The sequence below is a fragment of the Urocitellus parryii genome, chromosome 5 (assembly GCF_045843805.1).
Source record: "Urocitellus parryii isolate mUroPar1 chromosome 5, mUroPar1.hap1, whole genome shotgun sequence".
Lineage (NCBI taxonomy): Eukaryota > Metazoa > Chordata > Mammalia > Rodentia > Sciuridae > Urocitellus > Urocitellus parryii.
The window spans coordinates 19,200,035-19,221,109 of record NC_135535.1 but is presented as its reverse complement, the minus strand read 5'-3'; the positions used below and the strand labels follow the sequence as shown (position 1 = coordinate 19,221,109).

The 21,075-nt window shown below is 39.5% G+C and overlaps 1 protein-coding gene across 1 annotated transcript in view; it reads left to right on the top strand.

Moving 5' to 3' along the window:
- Dram1 (DNA damage regulated autophagy modulator 1) overlaps window positions 1-15,764 on the top strand; it is a 34,306-nt gene extending 18,542 nt beyond the window's left edge. The window contains exons 3-7 of the mRNA XM_026398608.2: window positions 148-290; window positions 5,397-5,574; window positions 9,258-9,316; window positions 13,608-13,700; window positions 15,299-15,764. Of these exons, the coding sequence (XP_026254393.1) occupies window positions 148-290; window positions 5,397-5,574; window positions 9,258-9,316; window positions 13,608-13,700; window positions 15,299-15,343 (518 nt within the window). The 3' untranslated portion in view covers window positions 15,344-15,764. The remainder of the gene's footprint in view (window positions 1-147; window positions 291-5,396; window positions 5,575-9,257; window positions 9,317-13,607; window positions 13,701-15,298) is intronic.
- Window positions 15,765-21,075: the final 5,311 nt, after the last annotated feature.

Genomic DNA, 21,075 nt, shown 5'->3' with positions numbered 1-21,075 from the left:
GCATGCGAGGCAAGTACTCTAGCGCTTACCTACAGTTATAGCCGTAATCAGGACATTTTAACAAATGGTTAAAAACTGCTTCTAAGTTTTTCATTCCAAAAAAAAAAAAAAACATGAAAATTTCATCAAAGTGCCTTTCTTTTTCAGGTGCAGCCACGATGTACACGAGATATAAAATAGTAGAGAAGCAAAATCAAACCAGCTATTTCGGCACTCCTGTTTTTAACTTGGTGTCCTTAGTTCTTGGATTGGTGGGATGTATCGGAATGGGCATTGTAGCAAATTTTCAGGTATGGTCTGTGGCTTTCTTGGTACTGGGGACAATGTGTGAGGAGAGAAGCAGGAACCCAAGCAGCACGCTTGTGCCGGGAGAGCTGTGAAATGGTTGATGAGTTTCCAAAAATTGGATGAGATTAATTTTTAGGAATAAATCTTTGACATTGGGACATTGGTCTTATCTGATCCTTGGGAGAGAAGGGGTGCATGTTTGTACAATTATGAGTGTGCGCTTCCAAAAAATGCTATGGCTTCTGCATTGGTCCATTTCATATTGATGTGGTTTGATACAGGGAGAGTTACTTAGTAATTATATTGATTTTACTGAGTATGAAGATATTTATGTGTGCTTACCAATTTCACCATTCGGTAGACTCCATCTGGCATTCAAAGAGCAGCATCTGATCTCTTCCTTTTGCAGTCAAAGTTTGGTTAGTGGAGGTTAAGTCATTTGCTAGGGATTATTTAGCTAATGAGTCTCAGAATCAAAATATGGCCCCCAGAGAAAATTAACTTCTATGCAGAGTCTACCTGATATATCCTCAATGTGTGAGGTATATGGAAAAAAAAACATCATTATTCTACTCTATGGATTTCTGCTCATATTATTTGTCTATGGAGACAATATTTAATATTTTAAAAATACTGGTCAAATTTCTAGTTACTACTACTACTTATGCCCACCTCTAGGGATTGTTGCAAGGATTCCATCATATAATCTACCATAGCCAGCAGTCTGTACCTGGTGGCTATTGTGGTCATTATTGGTTCATCATCACAGGTTACCATTAAGATGGACCTGTGCTCTCCTTCACCTGTTGTCTCTGTGAGAGCAGAATGGCCTTACTCCAGGAGGACCTTGGCTTCTGCCTGGGGTACTTCTTTAACTGTCTTCCCATCAGGGGTGACCTTGTACAATGTTATTTTCACAAATAAAGATGGCAGCCTTCACTTCCAGTAGACTGCTCCAACATGTGTCTGTACACTAAATAACCAAAGTCCTCCACCTGTATGATCCATTCATTCTCTAGTGTCCTCTCCTGCATGAAGTCGGATCATCAAAAACAGAGTCCTCAGTGTAAAAGGCCCCCAGTGGGCCTCATAAAATCCCTTTCTCTGCACTTCTCATGGTGGGGGGGGGCATTATAATACTGTGCCCCAGGAAATTCACTCCTGTACTTACCAAAGGTTTATGGGGAAAGGCCCCCTTCCTTATATTATATCTTCAATATGACACGACCAGTCCCCTTCCTTATATTGTATCTTCAATATGACACAGGCCATGGATAATCTCTCAGGACTCAACTCATTTTAGTTTTTGGATGTTATAAATCCTGTGATTATTAGTGTCTCCATGTTGTTAATGGTGAGGCTAAAAAAGTGAGAGCCAAATCTGTAGTCCCCCTGAAGCAAGTGTATTAGGTTTCACAGGGGGCATATTGTGCACTTAAATTTGCTTCTCAAAGCAACACAGAGAGCTGCAGTGGTGGTGTGGATCATTTGTCATGTGACTTGGGCTTTTTATGGCATTTTCTTATGTTTTATATGATAGAGCATGTATTCTGTTTTTCACAACAACAAACATTTATTGGGATTCTTCTGCATGACAGACATATGTATGAAAATACCCCACACTGTAGATCATGCAATTCCAATAAAAGCCTTATAAGTGGGTACTCTTCCTTTCCCTATTTACATATGGTGAAATAGAGGCCCAGACTAGCTAATACTTGCCCAATATCCTATGAACAATGTGTGGCAGAGGTGACCTTCGAATTGAAGCAATCTGTCCAGAACTGTAAAAAAAGAGTTATTCTCAATGAAGTGTTATTTCAAATGAAGAAATTATCTATGAGGAAAAACTAAGTATAGTCACCTCACCATCCCTGAATCTAACCAAGCTCAGCTTGAAAATAATCAGAAAAAAAATATCGCATTTGTTCTGAACTTAAACTTTTTTCTTCTTATTATTTTCTAAAAAATACAGTATAACAACTATTTACACTGTATTTACATTGTATTAGGTATTATGGGCAATCTAAAGAATGACTAAATCAAGTATACAGAAGGATGTACAGAGGCTATATGCAAATACTATGCAAATTTACATGAGACTTGAGCATCTGTGGATTATGGTGTTTGATAGGGTTCCTGGAACCAATCTCCTGTGGATCCTGAGGGGTGACTGTTTACAGCACATATCTCTACCATCAGAAAACATGATTAAAAAAGAAAAAGACAAAAAGGGGTGGCTTGGAATGATATAAACTGTGGAATCCAGTGTGGGTCTGAATTATTTGGGAGGGGTACCATGTACTTACATTATTTTATTTTTTGAATAACTCAGCACCACATAAGGCATACAGATGTCATTTCTTTTAAACCATAAAGGGCAAGCTTTAGAAAGAAAACTTAGATGGTTAGATAATCAAATTTTTGATTCTTTTTAAAGCTTCCATGAAGTTATCAAATGTTTATAGAGACCGAAAATAGAATTTTTTTTTAACAGTCCCTGGGAGCAAAGTATTTGCCTTGGCAGTGTTCCCATAAGTGCATCTTTACGACTTCCTTGTTTGATATCCTGTAATTCATTTCTAGCATGCCATCAGCAGGCCAACTTGAGCTGCTACCTCGAGAAGAATTTGAGTTGAGAGGCCAAGAGAGAGCGTGACTGGCTATCGTGGTTTTTCTTGAGTCGTAATAATCACATTTATGAGAAGCTCACAGATAACTCTTTCTGTGAGTGGATGGGTAGAATGCCTGCTTTTGAGGTTGTCCTCACTAATTTCTGTCAATACTTTATTCTCCCTTCAGAAGTTTCCTTTTGAAATTCTATCATTTGAAACAGCACGGGGCATTGTGTTAAATATGAAATAAGCAAGACACATAAAAGACAGATAGCACAAAATCTCACTTATAGGTGGAATCTAACAATCGAAGCAGAGAGTAGAACAGTACCAGGGGCTGGGAACAGTGAGGTTAAATGGTACAAAGTTTCAGACAGGATGAATGAGATTTATTGTATATAGCATGATGGTTATCATTAATAATTATGTATATTTCAAAATTGTTAAAGCACCAGATTTTATAAGTTCTGACTATAAAAATAACTGTGAAGTTATGAATATCTTAATCTGCTTGATTCAATCATTCCACATTGTAAATATATAAAAATATACAAAATCCTATAAATATATACAATTATTACTTGTAGATTAAAAATAAAATTAAAAAAGAATTGTTTTTTTTTTTTTAGAAAAGAACATTTTCAAGGTATAGATAGCCCTGTTGGTTCTAGTATTCTCTATGTTTTACTACCTTTTCTTTTTTCTTCTTTTTTTTAATCCCCCTCCAGGAATTGGAGATTGAATCCATGGGCACTTCACCACAGAGCTACTTCCCCAACCCCCTTTAAAATTTTTTTTTTTTAGTTGTAGATGGATACATTTATTTGTTGGTTTATTTATTTATATGTGGTGCTGAGGATTGAACCCAGTTCCTGAAACGTGCTAGGCAACCACAGCACCTCCCGAACCCTTTTTAATTTTTATTTTGAGACAAAATTGCTAAATTTTGAGACAAATTGCTAAATTTTTAGTTTTCACTTTGAGACAAGGGGTCACTAAGTTGCCCAGGCTAGCCTCAAATTTGAGACCTTCCTGCTTCAACTGAGATTACAGATGTGTACCATGGTACCTGGCTCTATGTTTTGCTATCTTTTAAATTTGCAAGAGTTTCTAAAAAGTTGTCTAAAAAAGATGCTATGTTTTTATCTCATCCTTTACCCAAAATTCATGTATGACCTAAGAATCCTTTCCCTTCTAAAAGACATCACTATAGAGAGAGTTCCTGCTGAGACTAGGGCCTTTGGGTCTGATAACATCAGTGTTAATATAGGGTTATGCAATTTGTGGATGAAGATTGTAATGGACATGTTGAATTGGCTGGGGCTAAGGAAGGAAATTCCCTGACAGTATTTATGAAAGGAAATAAAGGATGCCAATTCAAGATGTTGATTTACTTCGCATGAAAAGGAGAGTAAGAATGGAAAGTACCAGAATTCTCAGATTATTCCTGAAACTGACTCATTAGCTGCAGATGCTTTGCCTTTTATTTCTTGTCAACCAAATGTGCCTAACATTCAGGGGAAGAAAGTAATTTATTTATATTGATTCCTTTTTATTAAAATTATTTTTAATTGTATTTAAAATATACATAAAATTTACCATCTTAACCTTTTTTTGGCATATATTTTGTTATTTCCCTGAATTCTTTATATACTTAAAAGTTAATACTCATTTTAAAATGCATAAAATGTATTTTACTTTTTGTGTATAACATTCCTGAATCTGTATTCTCATGCTAAGTGTTCTAGGTACACAAAATCCATATTTAGTAAATGAATAATATATGACAGAGTATTAATGCAGTCTGGTTTTTTTGTTGTTGTTGTTGCTGTTGTTATTGTTGTTGTTGTTTTGTTTTGGTACCAGGGATTCAACTCAGGGGCACTCGACCACTGAGTCACATCCCCAGCCCCATTTTGTGTTTTATTTAGAGACAGGGTCCCACTGAGTTGCTTGCCTCCAGGTTGCTGAGGCTGGCTTTGAACTTGAGATCCTCCTGTCTCAGCCTCCTACACCACTGGGATTATAGGCATGTGTCACCGTGCCCCGCTTGCAGTCTGTTTTTAAGTGCTGGGGATCGAATCCTAGGGCCTTGTACATGCTAAGCAAGTGCTCTTCCATTGAGCTACATCTCCTACTCTAAATGATATTTTTGTATGAGATGTGTCATATAGTCTTCACCACATACCTGTGAGGCAGGAATGATTATGCCCATTTTATAGATACAGAGATTGAGGTTGTAAGGGTCAAAGTCCATTACCTCCAAGGTAAACATTGTTCCTTCCTTGTTCCACATGCCCAGGTTTGCTAGGGAACAATCCAGTTGCTGGCGTTTATTTTGCAATTGGTACTCTTCTGGAAGCAGCCACATTTTCCAGGGACGATTGCATCTGGGACAAACAGTGGCTTGGAGCATCCGGAGTGACTGAGAATTCAAAACTTAATGCTGGCAGTCAAATGCAAGTCGTTACACATCTGTGATTTTCTCTCCAGGAGTTAGCTGTGCCCGTGGTCCACGACGGGGGCGCCCTTCTGGCTTTTGTCTGCGGTGTGGTGTATACGCTCCTGCAATCCATCATCTCTTACAAATCGTGTCCACAGTGGAACAGCCTCTTGACGTGCCACATACGCATGGCCATCTCTGCTGTTTCCTGTGCAGCTGTTGTCCCCAGTATCCTTTTCACACTTGTCAGTTGCTAAAGCAAAAAAAAAAAAAAAAAAATTACTGGCATTTATTAAAGTATGGTAAGGAGGACTTCTTTTTAGGCCATAGTGATAGGTGTAGAGACTACTGTACATCTTGCAGGGGAGAGAGACTGGGCTGAACTCCCAATACAGCATGGGCAAGTGGGTATTTTAGCCATAGAAGCAGGGCAGGGTCAGAGGTATCGGTGGGGGATGCTGGCTTAACTAATTCTTCTCTTTTTTAAAAATTTATTTTCAGTACTGGGGATTGATCTCAAGGGTGCTGTACCACTGAGCTACATCCCCAGTCCTTTTTATTTTATTTTGAGTCAGGGTCTCACTACGTTGCCAAGGCTGGACTTGAACTTGTGATGCTCCTGCCTCGGCCTTTTGAGTCACTGGAATTACAGGCATGTGTCATTGTGCTGGGCTAAAACTGGATTTTAGAATGAAGTGTCCAGATGGACTTGGGAGAAGTTTCAGGAGTTCAAAGTTTGGCCAAGCAAAGAATCTTTGTTACACTGTCCTAGCAAGTTTGACACCCTCTCCAAAGGCATGGAAAAAAAAAAAAATCAAAGGATAAAACCAAGTTTCTACATTCTTCAGAACAACAAATGGGAGAAAACTATAAATCATTAAGAAAACATCTCAACTTGGTCTGGTTAGATCAAACGAATCTTTGGGGAGAAAATGGTGTGAAAGGGGAATGGAACAATGTAGGAACACTTCAATCTCTATTTACTTTCCTTTCCACAGTCTAGTTTCATGAGCCATTTGAAAATATTTAGTTTTCTTTGTAGTGCTTGGCTGAAGATACCAAATATTGATATTGAACTTAAAGCAATAGTCCTGTGAAGTCCCAAGTGTTCACACTGAGATGTTGAAAAAACCATCACTTATTAAGTCAATTAAAAGGTAGGTAGTCTTTTTGTAGTTCAAAATAAAGTTCATTTTCTAATTCAGCAATGTGAAAAAAATTATATGAATTTGTCATGATTGTATATTCTGATTTAGAGGAAACGAAACTTTGTCCCTTTTTTTTTTCTTTTTCTCTCTTCTTTAATGAAGTTTTTAACCAAGAAAATTAAAAAACTGTGGTCTTTAAAGGTGTGAAGCATCTTTAAAAATACCAACTGTGGTCATATTAAAGAATGCTACAGTGTTCTTAAAAGTGATGATTAATGTCAAATTGCAGAAAAATTGAAACTATTTAATAAGTGGCAATTTCATTAGTTTGGTTTGGGTCATGGTATAAAGTAGGTAAGCTTGAGAACGCATTTTGAATACATCATGTGTTTCTACACATTGTGATTTGTATTTTTCTTTTAAAATAGAAGTTATACAAAACAAGAAGTCTATTTTTTTTTAAATCTTAAGGAAATCTCTATTTTTTTTTAAATCTTAAGGAAATCTTTTTCTTTCTTTCTTTCTTTCTTGTTTTTTTGGGGGGGGGGATTGAATCCAGAGGAATTACACCTCTGAGGCACATTCCCAGCTCTTTTTTTATTTTTTATTTTGAGATAGGTATCACTAAGTTGCTGAGGCTGGCTTTGAACTTACAGTCCTCCTGCCTCAGCTTCCAGATTACAGGTATGCGCCACCACACACAGCGATGGAAGGAAATTTTTAATCACAAAATTTCTAAGCACAGGAACCTACTCTCAAATCCTGAGAAATTTACCAGTTATTTTATTCCTAAGATAATGCCTTCTCAATTTCCTAGTCTTTTTTATGGGTTGAAGATAGATGCTCATGCTTTCTCATTAAATATAACTCCTTAAAACTGGCAGCTTGTGTTGTAAAATGTATAGTGTTTATAGTGTGTGCACTATAGGGTGCATATAGTGTAAAAGCAGATTCTTGGTATAAAATCTTTCCTTGCTTCCAACTTTTAGAGACAGATTCCCCAGATATTAAAATCATAGAATTTTTAGCAAAATAAACATTTCAGACCTCAAGAGTTTTCTAAAGTAATAGATTTCATTTTAGAAGGCTCTTACAGCCCCAAACAGAAGTGGTTATGTCCCTGGGGCAAATTAACTAAAATGAATTTTTATCTACATGCAAAAGTCTGTCTTCAACTTCAGCATGGTAATAATATTTCCTTACAGAGGATTCAAAGCATCTTCCAAATGCCCTGCTTTCTTCTTCCTGGGTCATTCTTGTGAAATGAAACTGAGGCTCTGAATGAGAACAGTCATTTAGAGTCACACTTCTGGACTTCTCCTGCTGAATTGTTCATCTTGCACTGACCTCTAAAGCTTTCGAAAGCCTCCACGATCACTAGCAGAATAAAGTCCAGATTCCTTTGCAGGAAGCACATGATCTGATCATGAGCTACTATTTCTCCAACTTCATGTTACACTTTGTCCCCTAAGCCTGGCTGTTTCTTGTTCTCTTTTGCCCACCCTCTTCTCCTGCTCTGGATTATCCTTTTTCACCTTTTCTGTTTTGCTGGGGTTTCTTTCCCCTCGCTCCCAAGCCAGTGCAGTACCTGGTGTACTGAAGATGAAACTAAAGAACAAATAAACCAAAGAATTAGTAGCTGTTAAACAGTTGCACACAGGGGTTTGGTGATGAAAATGATAAATCTTTGATGCTCTCAATTTTTTTTATTTTGAGAAACTGGGAAGTGTTAAGTATTGCAAAATATGAAGACGAGACATAGAGAGGATGTGCTGACTCTGAATTCACAGAAGGCCCTAAATTTGCATTGACTCAGCACTTTGAAGTCCTAATTTTTGGTAGATTCCACAGAGCTTTCTGTTTTCCTCTAGCTTTTTTTTTTTTTTTTTGCCTTTATTTTTGGCACTGGAGATTGAACCTAGGGGTGTTCTACCATTGAACCACATCCCCAGCCTCCCTTTCTTTATATTTATTTTTTATTTTGAGACAGGACCTCACTAACTTACTGGGGCTGACTTTGAACTTGCAATCCTCCTGCCTCAGCCTCCTGAGCACCTGGGATCACAGGTGTACCACCACCATGCCCAGCTCTATTTTACCCTCTAAATTTGATCACCACCTTTTGTACCAGCTAGTAGTGTGGAGGGAGGGCAGAAGCCTGGGCCCCTGGCCTTATAAGGCTTGGCCTGAAAGTCTGAAGTAGGCTGAATGTCTTTGATTTGGAAACTGTGTCAGGAGAAAGGGCTGCACTTATACCCAGTTATGCAACAGACATCTGTTTTTAACAGGTAGCAGTTTGAATTTTTGTAGCTTATTTTTGCATATAAAATGTTAAATTTTCCTTACAGCTGTTACCTTGAGAATAATATTTTTAGGGAAGATGGATTTTTATTTAGTTAGTAAGTACTCAAAAAAGGACCCATTTTGGACTATCCTGTCAGCTATTTTGACCAGCTTTCAACAGCCAATTTAAGTGGGAACATCGACAAACATTGGGGGGGGGTCAAGCTGCAAATTAAAATTCTGCTACATGTAACTGAAAAAGTATCACTAAGGTATGACTGTGCATTTCTGTTGTAATTTAGCTACTATCATATTTGAAGGTCTGAGATTACCAGAAGCCAATAGAACTGGTTTGATTGTAGCAATGTTGTTATTAATATCTTAACACCACGTATTGATTCTACTGGAATTGTCTTAGTATTATAGAACCATTTTTTTTTTCTTCTGTAGTTTCCTTAACAATGTTCTCTTTTTAAAAAGTGATTGCCTGTGCTTCACTAATTTCTATAACCAAACTGGAGTGGAATCCAAAAGAAAAGGTAACATTTAAGTTGTTCTCAAGATGATGTTGATCCTGTTTATGAGAGATTGTGACTGGCCGAATCCTAGGAAGGATCACTGTTATTTCTTAGAACAGGTTGCAAAATGTGGGGTACATGTGTCGTGTCATCAACTTACTGCTCAATGACTCGACAATGCATGTGTTGTAAATAGCTCCAAAAGACAAAATCACAACAAATTTAGTTATACATCTAATTGGCTTTTATTTGAAATTCCTGAACCTGAGGCAGGGTCCATTCTACAAAATAGAATGAAAGTTCCACCAAGCAGTGGCACAGTAGGTTTTGTAAAGTGGGAACAAGGAAACAGAACAATGGGGAGAATTTGATTGGCTCACATGGGGCTACGTCACATTATCTTTATTTTGTAAGCAGAAGAGACTTCTTTATCACACAGGCTCAGGTAAATGGAAATCTCCTGTCTTCAGGAAAAAAAAAATAATTCTCAGTTTTGTGCTCTATCTAGTCTCTTGAAGTTTCAGCTGGATTATGTGGCACTTAGCATAGGTGACTCCATTTTGGTTTGGTTTGATCTGTTGGAGGCCTAGTGTAGGAGCTTAGGTCTCCCATAACATTAACATTAGTTATTGGGATAATCCCAAATGGTTCCTGAAATTATTTTCAAAATTTAGAATTCCTTATTTCTTTCTAACACACTTCAACTTTTAGGGCTTAGTAAGAGATTGGACCTTAAAGGGTAGGGGACAATGTGAGTGAGGTTTATAGAGGTCGGATAAAGTGCAGAATGTTAATCAGAGAGGGCAAGACAAGATTCAGTGTAGTGGACAGTTCACTTCAGGACACAGTGACAATTAATATAATCAGGGGTGACTTTGCAAGGAAGCGCAGTGGCTTCTGGAGGCTGACAGAGAGGTTCAACTTGGCCAGACTAAGCTTTTGAAGACTTCTGATCAGGAAAGGAAATTGAGTGAGTATTATTGGACAAATATTAGGTAGAAGCAACAGCTGGGGTGGATTTAAGAGAGAGTTTGGCATTAGCAGGACCAGAAGCAGAGAGTTCTACTAGTTGAGATTCAAATCAAGATGAACCTCAGTTGGAAATGATAGGATCAAAATATGGGATGAGCACTTGCACATGGCTGACTTGAGAAGGAAGGGAAATGATGAATCAAAAATGATTTCCAAGTCTTTATTTTGGATGAACCAAATAATTTATTTCCATGACCACAGAGATACCGTCTTTATTGGGGACAAATGATTTCACAGGCAGAAGTGGATGTGTTTGGTTTTGCAGCCACTGGCATCTGAGGCTACAGGGAAAAATCAAGGCTGAATGTCCAGTTAAAAATGTGAAGCTAGATCTCTGGTAGGGCCAAGAGCCCTCATGGCATAGAAGAGTGACCAATAATTTCCAAACCAAATATCAGAAACACCTGGACCCAAGTATGTGAAACTGAGATCACCCCATGCCATGAAATTCTTATGATAGTGCTTCAACCAGATGTGGTACAGGAGACTGAATGAGTGATGCCCCAGGAGAGAAGGGATTTAGTGAGAGAACAGCAATAGATTGTTTTCCAAAGGGCAGGTGAAGGACTGTACCCAGAAAAAAAAAAAAAGAAGTAAAAAGAAGAGTCATGAATCAAGAAGAATCAGAACTGGGCAGTATGGCTGTCTTCACTGACCAAGTCCCTATTGTAAGCAAGATTGTGCTGAGGGATGCTGCTGGGATGGTCAGCTATAGGGTGGCAGGTCCCCAAGGAAGCCTGTAGTTTAGTGGGAGCAAACAACCAGTTGTCCACTGCCAAATGTGGTTCTTTGAAACATGAATTGTCACTCTGAAATGAGAAGAAGATATATTACCCTAGAGAGCAAGAGGAGGGCATTTTTCAAGAGAAAGGGAAATGATTATTCATGGCAGATGGGTCTGAACAAACAGCCTTTAGGAATGGAACAGAGGTCACTGAATTTGGGCAACGAAGGGTGGTTCACTCATTCAGCTATCCACATATGTTTGCTGGGGGAAAATGCGGGGTTGGCTAGAGGGGATAGCAGGGTCAGAGGAAGGGCTCCCCAAGACAGAGGATACTAGCTCTCCACGGAGGTTGCTGAGACACGGGAAGGACTGAAGATGATGGTAAGGAAGAGAATAATCCAGACAAGAATTCAAAAAACACTTCCTTTGGATATGACAGGAAGATGTCCAGATTATCCAAGAGGTTAGACCTAGAAAAAGGCAACTTTTTTTTTTTTCTGCACGGGGGGTGGGGGGGTGGGAAATAAGTTCCTATCCAAAGGGGCTTAGGCTCCTCTTTCCACTGGGGGACTCCTGACAAGAAACCGAACAGCAGAGCAGGCCCAGGTGTACTTTACTATTAGGCCACTGGGGGGCGACCTTCCACCACAAGTCAAGGGCTCCACAAAGCATATCCCCAGGTCTCTGAAAAATCTGTCAGCCTTCCATTTTCTATCTAAAAGTGTGAAAAGTACCTGATTTTCTATTCCGTCTATAAATTTCTGTGCCACTTTGGTGTTTCCTTCTGTTTCCAGTATCAGTGGCTGCAAAATCAGAAAACAAACAACAACATAACCCTCTTTACATTAATTACCTGAAAAGAATAATCATTTTAGGCCCTGCCCCAGATTTCTGTATAGTATTTTAGAGCTTTCACTGCATACCTATGTGCATGGGCTTACTCGGTAGGGAGGGTGAGAAATATGTCCTTGTTTCATCCCACCAAGTTCAGAGCTTGGCCTGTGTTCACACATGGAGTGAAGCCACTCCACGGAACTTGAATTAATATGATGCTGAAGACATCCCACATACCCTCGGCCATTGTGTCTCTGTTTGTTTTTTTCTTTTCAAAGTCAAGATTTTAATGTTTTCCTTCACGTCAATGTCCTCCCCCACCCCTTTTTATGCCTCCTTTTAATAAGCCATCTTCATTGTTCAGGGATGATATGGGATGGGACATGTCCCCTGTTGCTGGCACCAAAAAGAGGAGGCCTCTGTTCTCCACTCCTAATGCAGGCTGGCCAGGTTCTCCCCAGCGTGCCCTGGAATGAGAACAATGGATGGATATGTCCCTGGAGACAGCCAAAAGTGATAAATCTGTTAAATCTTTATGGGATGAAAACAGGGTCCAGGAAAAGAGCTGTCGCCATGGAACTGACTAGCAACCCAGCACACGTTTTTACTCACACATGTAACCTATAGCAGAGCAGAAAGCCAAGTAGGAAAAACAATTAACCTTATTTGAAATCAGAGGGGGTAAACTAAGAGTCTGCAGGCCTAGTTTGGCATGTGAGCTAAAGTTAAAATGCAGACATGCGTTTTTTCCTTACTTAGATGGAATTTTAAAATGCTTTGAAATGAGTTTCCAGCATAAGAAAAAAAAAAAACAACCAGGAGATCACATACACATGTGCACATACATACACATACACATGTGCACATACACATGCATGCACACAAATAGGCTTTTTTTTTTTTTTAACTTCTTTCAAAGAAGCGCTGGGGTATTATTTTCCCATTTTGTGAATGTGGAATTGAGTTGATGAGGCATGGGCCCCTCTTTCTCTCTTTCACCCTACAACCATCAGTTTCATTTATTTTTATTAATTTCCTGGCCTCCATAAGCAACTGAGCTTGGAAACCCCCATGAAAGCCACTTTGATTCTTGGCTCCCGTTCTTCTTGCCTTGGAGAAGATATGCAGGTGTCCTGGGGAAGTCTCATTACTAGCATTTGCTTTGCAGCTTTATTTACCTTTTGACATAAGCAGAACTGACTGCTGAATGAGCGATTTCTCCAGTTACAGGGAAACTTAAAACCCAGTGGGGGCTTTATGTTTTGTCTTGTCTAGATGCACACAGTCATTCTTTGGAATAACCGCAGGAGCGCAGACTAGATGCTTGTTAAACGTGCCCTTCAGCTACGGGATTCCCAACTGCGGGAGACCAAGGCATGCCTTAAATGGAAAGTTCTTTCTTCTGTTGAGTCTAAATTTCCTTCCCAATCTTAACTGTTTTGTGGTCCATATTTTGCCTTTTGAAGTTATGCAGACTGTCTTAAAACCGGAGTGTGTGAGAGCAGGAGAGAATATTCAGGATCATTCCATTCCTGTTCTTATTGGGCCAGTCCCTAAAGTTTATCTATTGTGGTCTTGCTTACATTGTTTCCTCAAGGTTCTGGTTTAGGCTTTCTGGACAGCTTCTCGCACCTCTGGTCTGTCTCATTATTATTTCAGGTTGTATGCTAAGTGGGTATTTTTTTAGGCTAAATTCTCTTTCTTTATTATTGCTATTAGGATTATGTGTACCATGTAGTGAGCGCAATCTGTGAATGGACCGTGGCCTTTGGTTTTATTTTCTACTTCCTAACATTCATCCAGGATTTTCAGGTAGGTATTTATCAGTTCAGATGTTACAAATTGCTGACAATTGGGGATTAGTAAAAAAATTTAGAAAAAAATTATTGAATTTAAAAAGAAGAGTTTGTTTTTATTCTTGCTGTGTTTGAAAAATACATATTGTGCAACTTAGTTTACTTATTCCCAAAGGGAAACATTTTTTTCTATATTTAATATGTATAATAATTATGCATAATTAATAAATATAATAATTAATACACATATTTTACTATTATACATAATGGCGAGATTTGCTGTTACACATTTGTACATGCACATATATAACAATGTAAGTGGGTCAATATTGTTCCCCAGTATTTTCCCTTTCCCTTCCCTCCTCCTTCCCTGATCCCTTTCCTCTACTTTACTGGTCTCCTTTCAATTTTCTCAAGATTCCCCCTAGTACCTTTCTTTTCCTTTTCTCTCTCTCTAGCTTCCACATAATAGAAAACACATATGATCCTTGACTTGAGTTTGACTTAGTTTACTTAACATAATGTTCTCAAGTTCATCCATTTTCCTGCAACTATGTACTTTCATTCTTCTTTATGGCTAAATAAAACTCCATTGTGTATACATACAACCTTTTTATTCATCCATCGATGGACACCTAGGCTGGTTCTATAGTTTGGTTATTGTGAATTGTGCTGCTAATAAACATAGGTATACAGGAATCCCTATAGCATGCTGACTTTTAATTCTTGAGGATAAATAACAGGGAGTGGTATATTTGGGTCATATGGTGGTTCCCTGCTTAGTCTTTTGTAGCGCCTCCATACTGATTTCCATAGTAGTTGTACTAATTTACAATCCCACCAACAGTGTGAAAGGGTTCCTTTTACTCCACATCCTCTCCAGCAATTATTATTGTTTGATGGCTGCCATTTGGACTACTGTGAGGAAAAATCTCAGTGGAGTTTTGATTTGCATTTCCCTAATTGCTAATGATGTTGAACATTTTTTCATATATTTGTTGGTCATTTGTATTTGTTCTTTTGAGAAGTGTCTGTTTAGCTCATTTGCCTATTTATTTACTAATGGGGTTTTTACTGGAGTTAAGTTTTTTGAATTATTTATATATTCTGGATATTAGTCATCTATCAGAAGAGTAGCTAGAATTTTTTTTTCTACCATTCTGTAAGTTCTCTCTCCAAAGAGAAGCATCCCTATAGCTCACTCAATTAATGAAATTTTCCTATGCCTTCTGCCACTTGAGATGCTACAAGTCATGTACCCTGATTGTTTTAGAGGATTCACTCATTCCAAAAACCAGAAAATATGTCTTTTTGAAAAGGAAAAGTGTGTTGTTCAAAAATGTTCTCAAGGCAGAGAGAAGGTTGGGACCTTAGCAGACTTGGCTGTAGTGAAAGTCTTACATTTTGAAACAAGTGAATTATTAGTTAAAAGAATACAGAAAGCCAAGAAAAATTCTATAATGCCCAAATCAAACATAGCACAAACCATAGTGAGGCATCACTCAGGTGGGGTAACGCTGCTGGAAGTTTCATAGTTAGCCCTGGAATTGTTGAATTTCTTTGAAATCTTTTTTCTTTTATTCTTTTTCTTTTTCTTCTTCTTCTTTTTAATAGAGTGTTACTTTAAGGATATCCACAGAAATCGATGGTGATATTTGAAGAAAAGAGGATTTTGTCTCAGTGAATGTCACAGATGGTTTCTAGAAGTGGCACAGAGATGGACAGGTTTTGATGCTGCCCCGATTGGGATGCATTTGCGGTACATCCAGGACTTGAATTTCACCAAGATTCCTATAGTTGTACTATTTACAAAGGTATGTTTTCCTAGAGAATGTAGAGCATTTATAACATTGTAGCAATATTTTTATACTTTTCTAAGTAGACACTTTTTTATATAAACTCTTATACAGAAAAGATAAGGTGTTACAGAAAATGGAGAGCTCCTATTTTGTACATATTCTGTTGCTTGTTGTCTTTGTGTGCAAGTGTTCTAGAGAAATACACTAAATGAGGAATTGAAGTCTAGTACATTTATTAAAAAGCAAAATCGTGGATATTCATTTTAAAATTTCATTTTTAGAGAATTAACTGTATACATCTATTATCTCAGGAGCATTTATAAAATTCAACTGAAAATAATGATCATATGCCCAAATTTCAAATATTCAGTTAATAAATTAACACTAAGATACTCTGGGTTTTAGATGAAATATGAAAAATTATTCTATGGGGAGGCCTTACTACTATTCACTGTGGCATTAGCGGAATACAGAAGTACCCTGGGTTTTGAAATTCTGCCTTTTCAGTTTCTCCCTGTCCACAAGGCTGCAGCTGTCCCCTGCTGCTGATTGGCAGTCACTAGTAGTGGGAATTCCCATGGGATGGGTTCAGCGAGGCAGATTAGAAATTGTACAACTCTCCTTTACTATAACGGTGTAACCTTAATAACAGTCTGATTTAGAAGCTGAAACTCACATCTTTCAAATTCATTTATGCCTGTAAACACCAAAGAGAATTCAGGTCCAAGAGAGAGACAGGGAGAAAGGAAGAGGGGTCAGTTGAAAGATCTGGGCATTGGAGGTGCTGTTTATTTTCTCCTCCTTTTAATGTATGTGCTCAGATGTTCCACAACACTATAGAAAATATAAGTCAGGCCCTTGGGGTTAAGCAGGACCTATAGACTCTGCCTTTTTACCCAAATCACCAATGGCAACTGAAAAGCAAGTCCTTCTAGAGAAAGAAGCAGCTCTTGGAATGTTGACAAGAAGGTATTCCCTCTTTCAAAGACCCTCAGACTACAACCTTGGGTATGGCCAAATGGGAGCAGACCTTGAGGGTTCATAACAAGGCTTAGTAGCCCATCTGGACAGCCCTGGAGAGGGCATCTGGGGAGTGGGGAGCCCATTGCGGCTCCCTATTAACTCTGCTAAGCAGTCTGCCACCTCTGCTATGACCACCTGCCACTCCCCCAAGTGCTCTGTGATGGGAAGCTGATAACCACTTCTGGGTCCACTTAACTTGTAATGCTGTGGATCCTTATTGTAACACTGGAACTAAAGAGTGACATTGGTTCTGAAGAGGAAAAGGAGCCCACATGCTTCTTCCGTGGACCCTATGGTAGAGTGAACCCATGGAGTGTCTCTCTGGGAAGCAGACTCTTGTTATCAGCACTTCTCAAAGATGTACTGTCATTCTACATCTCCGTCTCTTTACACAATTAGATTGAGCCCTCCTTGAGGGCAGAGAATGTGCTTTAATCTTTACCTTTGTAACCCCAGCATTCAACACAGTACCTCCTGGAACACCGTAGGTGCTTCTTAAACAGTTATTACTGAATGTGCATGCATGAATGACTGAATGAGCAAATGAAGGAATGACTCAGGGTATTTGAGGTGCTGCATAATGGGATTTATTGATTTAAGTTTACTAGTTACTTTAATGTAAACCAATTGTATCACCCCGTTGATGTTGACTGTTTTGCTTTGTGTACTGTCAACATTTCAGTTGTTTGGGCTCCATGATTCTATGACAACTCTCTTCTGGACAGTTACCACAGAAATTGTTACATGGGCTAGACCAAATGCTACACCTGTCTGGGCAAACTGAGAAGGCCCAAAATCACTACAGATAATCACATTCTGCTGATTCCGTGCAACCTCTAAAGCTGGTTTTATTCATATTTTGGTATTATGTTTTAACTTTTATGAACTCACCTTTCCTTGTCCCTCATGACTTAAAAAGAAAATAAAATGAAATATTTCTTTATTTTAGTAATTTGTGTCACTGTTTAATTATAAAATGTCACCTGGTACTACTATGATGCATATTTATCTGGGAGATGATTCCACACCCTCTTGGACTTCACAAAGGTATGGCTTAAACCTTGTGTTTTCTTAATTCGTGTAGCTTTGCATGTAGTCACTGTTGGCTTATCTTTGTAGAGATTCTCAAACAGTCTCAGGAGATCATATCAGTCAAGACTCTTAGAGCTGAAGACATGAGAAATCTAGCCTTGTGAAGGAAAAATGGGTATCTACTAACCTGGGAAGCTGGGAAGGAAGTTCAAGAGTGCAGCTGGCGTCAGGGATAGGGGGATCAAGAAGTGTTCCCAGGATTCCATCTCCTCCCTCCTCTCATCAGTGCTTTCCTCTCTATGGACAGGGTTTTTAGGTAGCTCCCCTTCTCCCTGGGAGGGAGAAGGCTTCTAGAACCTTGGGGCCTCCAACCTATCCAGTAGAAACCAAGGAATTCCAAGTGGTTCCAACAAAAAAAACCCAGAATTGAGACTCATTGTTCCTGATTGGCTGGCTTGAGTCACATGCCCGGGGAGAGTGGTATTCTGATTGGCCAGAACTAAGTCACATGTCCTCTGAAGAGGGCTGATTGGTCAGTGAAAATGGTTTCTCAGGTGTGGGAAAAGGACCTTGGAAATACAAAAAGCAGCATATTTCACTGAGGAATCTAGGTCTCCCTGGACCCCCACAACCCATCCTAACTTGCTTTAGTAAATCAAAGTATACATGCTAATAACGTTTTCAGAACCAAAAAGAAAAAAATAAGTAAATAAGCAATTGAGGTAATACAGATGCCTTCTGTTAATTTCTAAGTCATGCTTATATTCTTCAAGGCTCCTGTGTTCTTACTTAACCTCTGTGAGGTGGAACAGGCAGTTAATTATCACATTTTTCAGATGAGGAGACTATCACAAAGAGAGGTTCAGTGACCTGCAAGTGCTTCTATAGCCAGATGGCAACAGCTTCAGTTTGGAAGTCTGTTTTCCTGATTCCTCATCAAGTCCCCCAGTGACCCCCCCACCCCACCCCACCCCACCCCCCTCGCCTTTATTTAACACTAACACAGAGGATTCCACAGAAATTGCAAATTGCATTTCATAAACCAAATTAAGTACATCAACGTTGTGCTGTGTTTGGGTTTCCTAACGTCTCTTACATGTGGCATTGTCCCATGTTCCCATTTTTTTACTCAGCTGGAGACATACTGGTCTGGTGTTTGGGCCTGGAATGAGGAAAGGGGAGTGGGAGGAGATAAGTGGTCTCCCCTTCTCTCCCACTCCCTGAGTCTGGCAAGCCGGGAAGCCCAGCCGTCTCCCCACACACATACTCTTGGTCTGGCTCTGAATGCCCCGCATTCTCAAGTCCAGAATGTCATGCATCTGTGTCGTGTCTGTTGCACAAGAGAGCAACCACAGTCTCAAATCCTGGAGGAGAAGCTTCTGGCTCTGCTTGGTCACCCCCAGCAGATTCATTTTCTAAAATGAAGAGCTGCCGGATCCCTAACTCACATTGGGGGTGGCAGCGACCTCCAAAGTCGATGCCTGGAAAATGCTGAGGGAGATGGCAACTAATGTGCTGGGTGGTTGAAGCCAGGGTGCCACGAGGTGCCTTTCACAGAAAGCAGGGCTCTGTGCTGTACCATCCCCAAAGCCAGTGCCACCTCTTATTTTTCAGTTGTGTGAGTAGATAGCCTCTAATTCCAAAAAACCTGAGTTGGATGACTAAGGATTCTCCCAATATGAAAATACTATAACAGTCTCCATTGTTACAGTTTAGATATGAGGTGTCCCCAAAAAGCTCATGTGTGAGACCATGCAAGAATGTTCAGGGGTGAAGTGATTGGATTGTGAGAGGTGTAACCTAATGAGTGAATGAATATACTAAAATGGATTAACTGGGAAGTGATCCTAGGTGGGTAGGGTGTGGCTGAAGGAAGTAGGCCACTGGGGTAGGGATGCCTTTGAGGTTTAGATTTCGCCCCTACTGAATACAGCACTCTTTCTGTCTGCTTTCTGGTTATCATGTCCTAAGCAGCTTCCCTCCACCCCACTCTTCCACCATGATGTTCTGCCGTATCTGGGCCCAGAGCTATGGAGTGGGTGGACATGGACTGAATCTCTGAACCATGAGCCAAAATAAACTTTTCCTTCTCTACATTATTCTTGTCAGGGCTCTTGGTCACAGCAATGCAAAAGCCGACTAACACACCACGTGGGATGGAAAGATAATTTCTAGATAAGTGGGATTCAGCTGCCCCATTTACAAATCCTTACTTTGTGAATCTTTTGTTCTAATTTAAGATTTTTTGAGTGAATATCCTATGATTCCAAAATCAAAGCATCACGCAAACAGACTGTGAAAAGCCATCTTGTTTTCCTTTACTCACATTTACTCAGTTCACTCTCCTTGAAGATATTCTCTGTTTATCTGATTTTTATGAAAAGACAAGCAAAACCAGGCTGGGGCTAGAACTCAGTTGGTAGAGTGTGCTTGCCTTGCATGCACAAGGCCCTGGGTTTGATTTCCAGCACCAAAAAAAAAAAAAAAAGAAAAGAAAGAAAGAAAGAAAAGAAAAAAGCAAAAACAGACATTTCTAAGTATTTTCCTTCTAATTTTTATGCCAAGGGTAGCATACTGTACAAACAGTTTGAGGCCTCCTTTTCTGTCTTAGCAATGAATCTCAGAGATGTTTCCTTTATCCGCACCTACAGACTGTGCTAGTTAGCTTTGCGTTACTGTGACCAGATACCTGAGAAGTATCTGAGAAGAACAAATAGAGGAGGACAGTTTATTTTGGCTTGTGGTTTCAGAGGTTCAGTTCATGGTCATCTGTTTTTTTTTGTTTGTTTTAATATTCTTTTAGTTGTAGATGGACACAGTACCTTTATTTATTTATTTATTTTATGTGGTGCTGGAAATTGAACCCCATGTCTCTCACTCATGCCAGGCAAGCGCTCTATTACTGAGCCACAACTCCAGCCCCATGCTCAACTGTTTTCATTGCTCTGGACCAAGATGAGGAGGAGTATCATGGCTGAACTCTTGGAGGCCAGGAAGGAGAGGAGAGGGGGGAGGAGAGAGGGAGAGGAAGGGGCAGGGAGAGGGAAAGAGAAAGACAGGAGGGGGCTGCAGGGATGATCAACCCTTGCAGGGGACGCCCCCCCCCCCCACAGTGAGCCACCTCCTCCAGCCATGCCCTGTCTACAGTTACCAGTTGGTAGAGTAATCCTTTCCAGTTATTAATCCATCTAATGGATTGATCCACTGATCAGGTCACAGCTCTCGTAGTTATTTCACCTCTGAACATGCCTGCACTAATACAGGAGTTTTTTTGGGGGGGGGCTCATAATCTAACTATAATGAAACTTCTTTGTTTTTCCCAGTGGGTTTGCTTTGTTTTATCCCTGTATCTTATTCCAACATGAAACTATCCTATCCTTTCTTTATCAAGGCAATTGTAAATAAATGACCTTGTGTGCACATCCTTTCATACACGTGCAAGAGAAAGTCTCTGGGAGGAAGTTCCACGGGTAGAATGTGGGGACAAAGAGAACTTCATCTGTAATTGCACAAATACTGTCATCTTGCCTTTAGAAA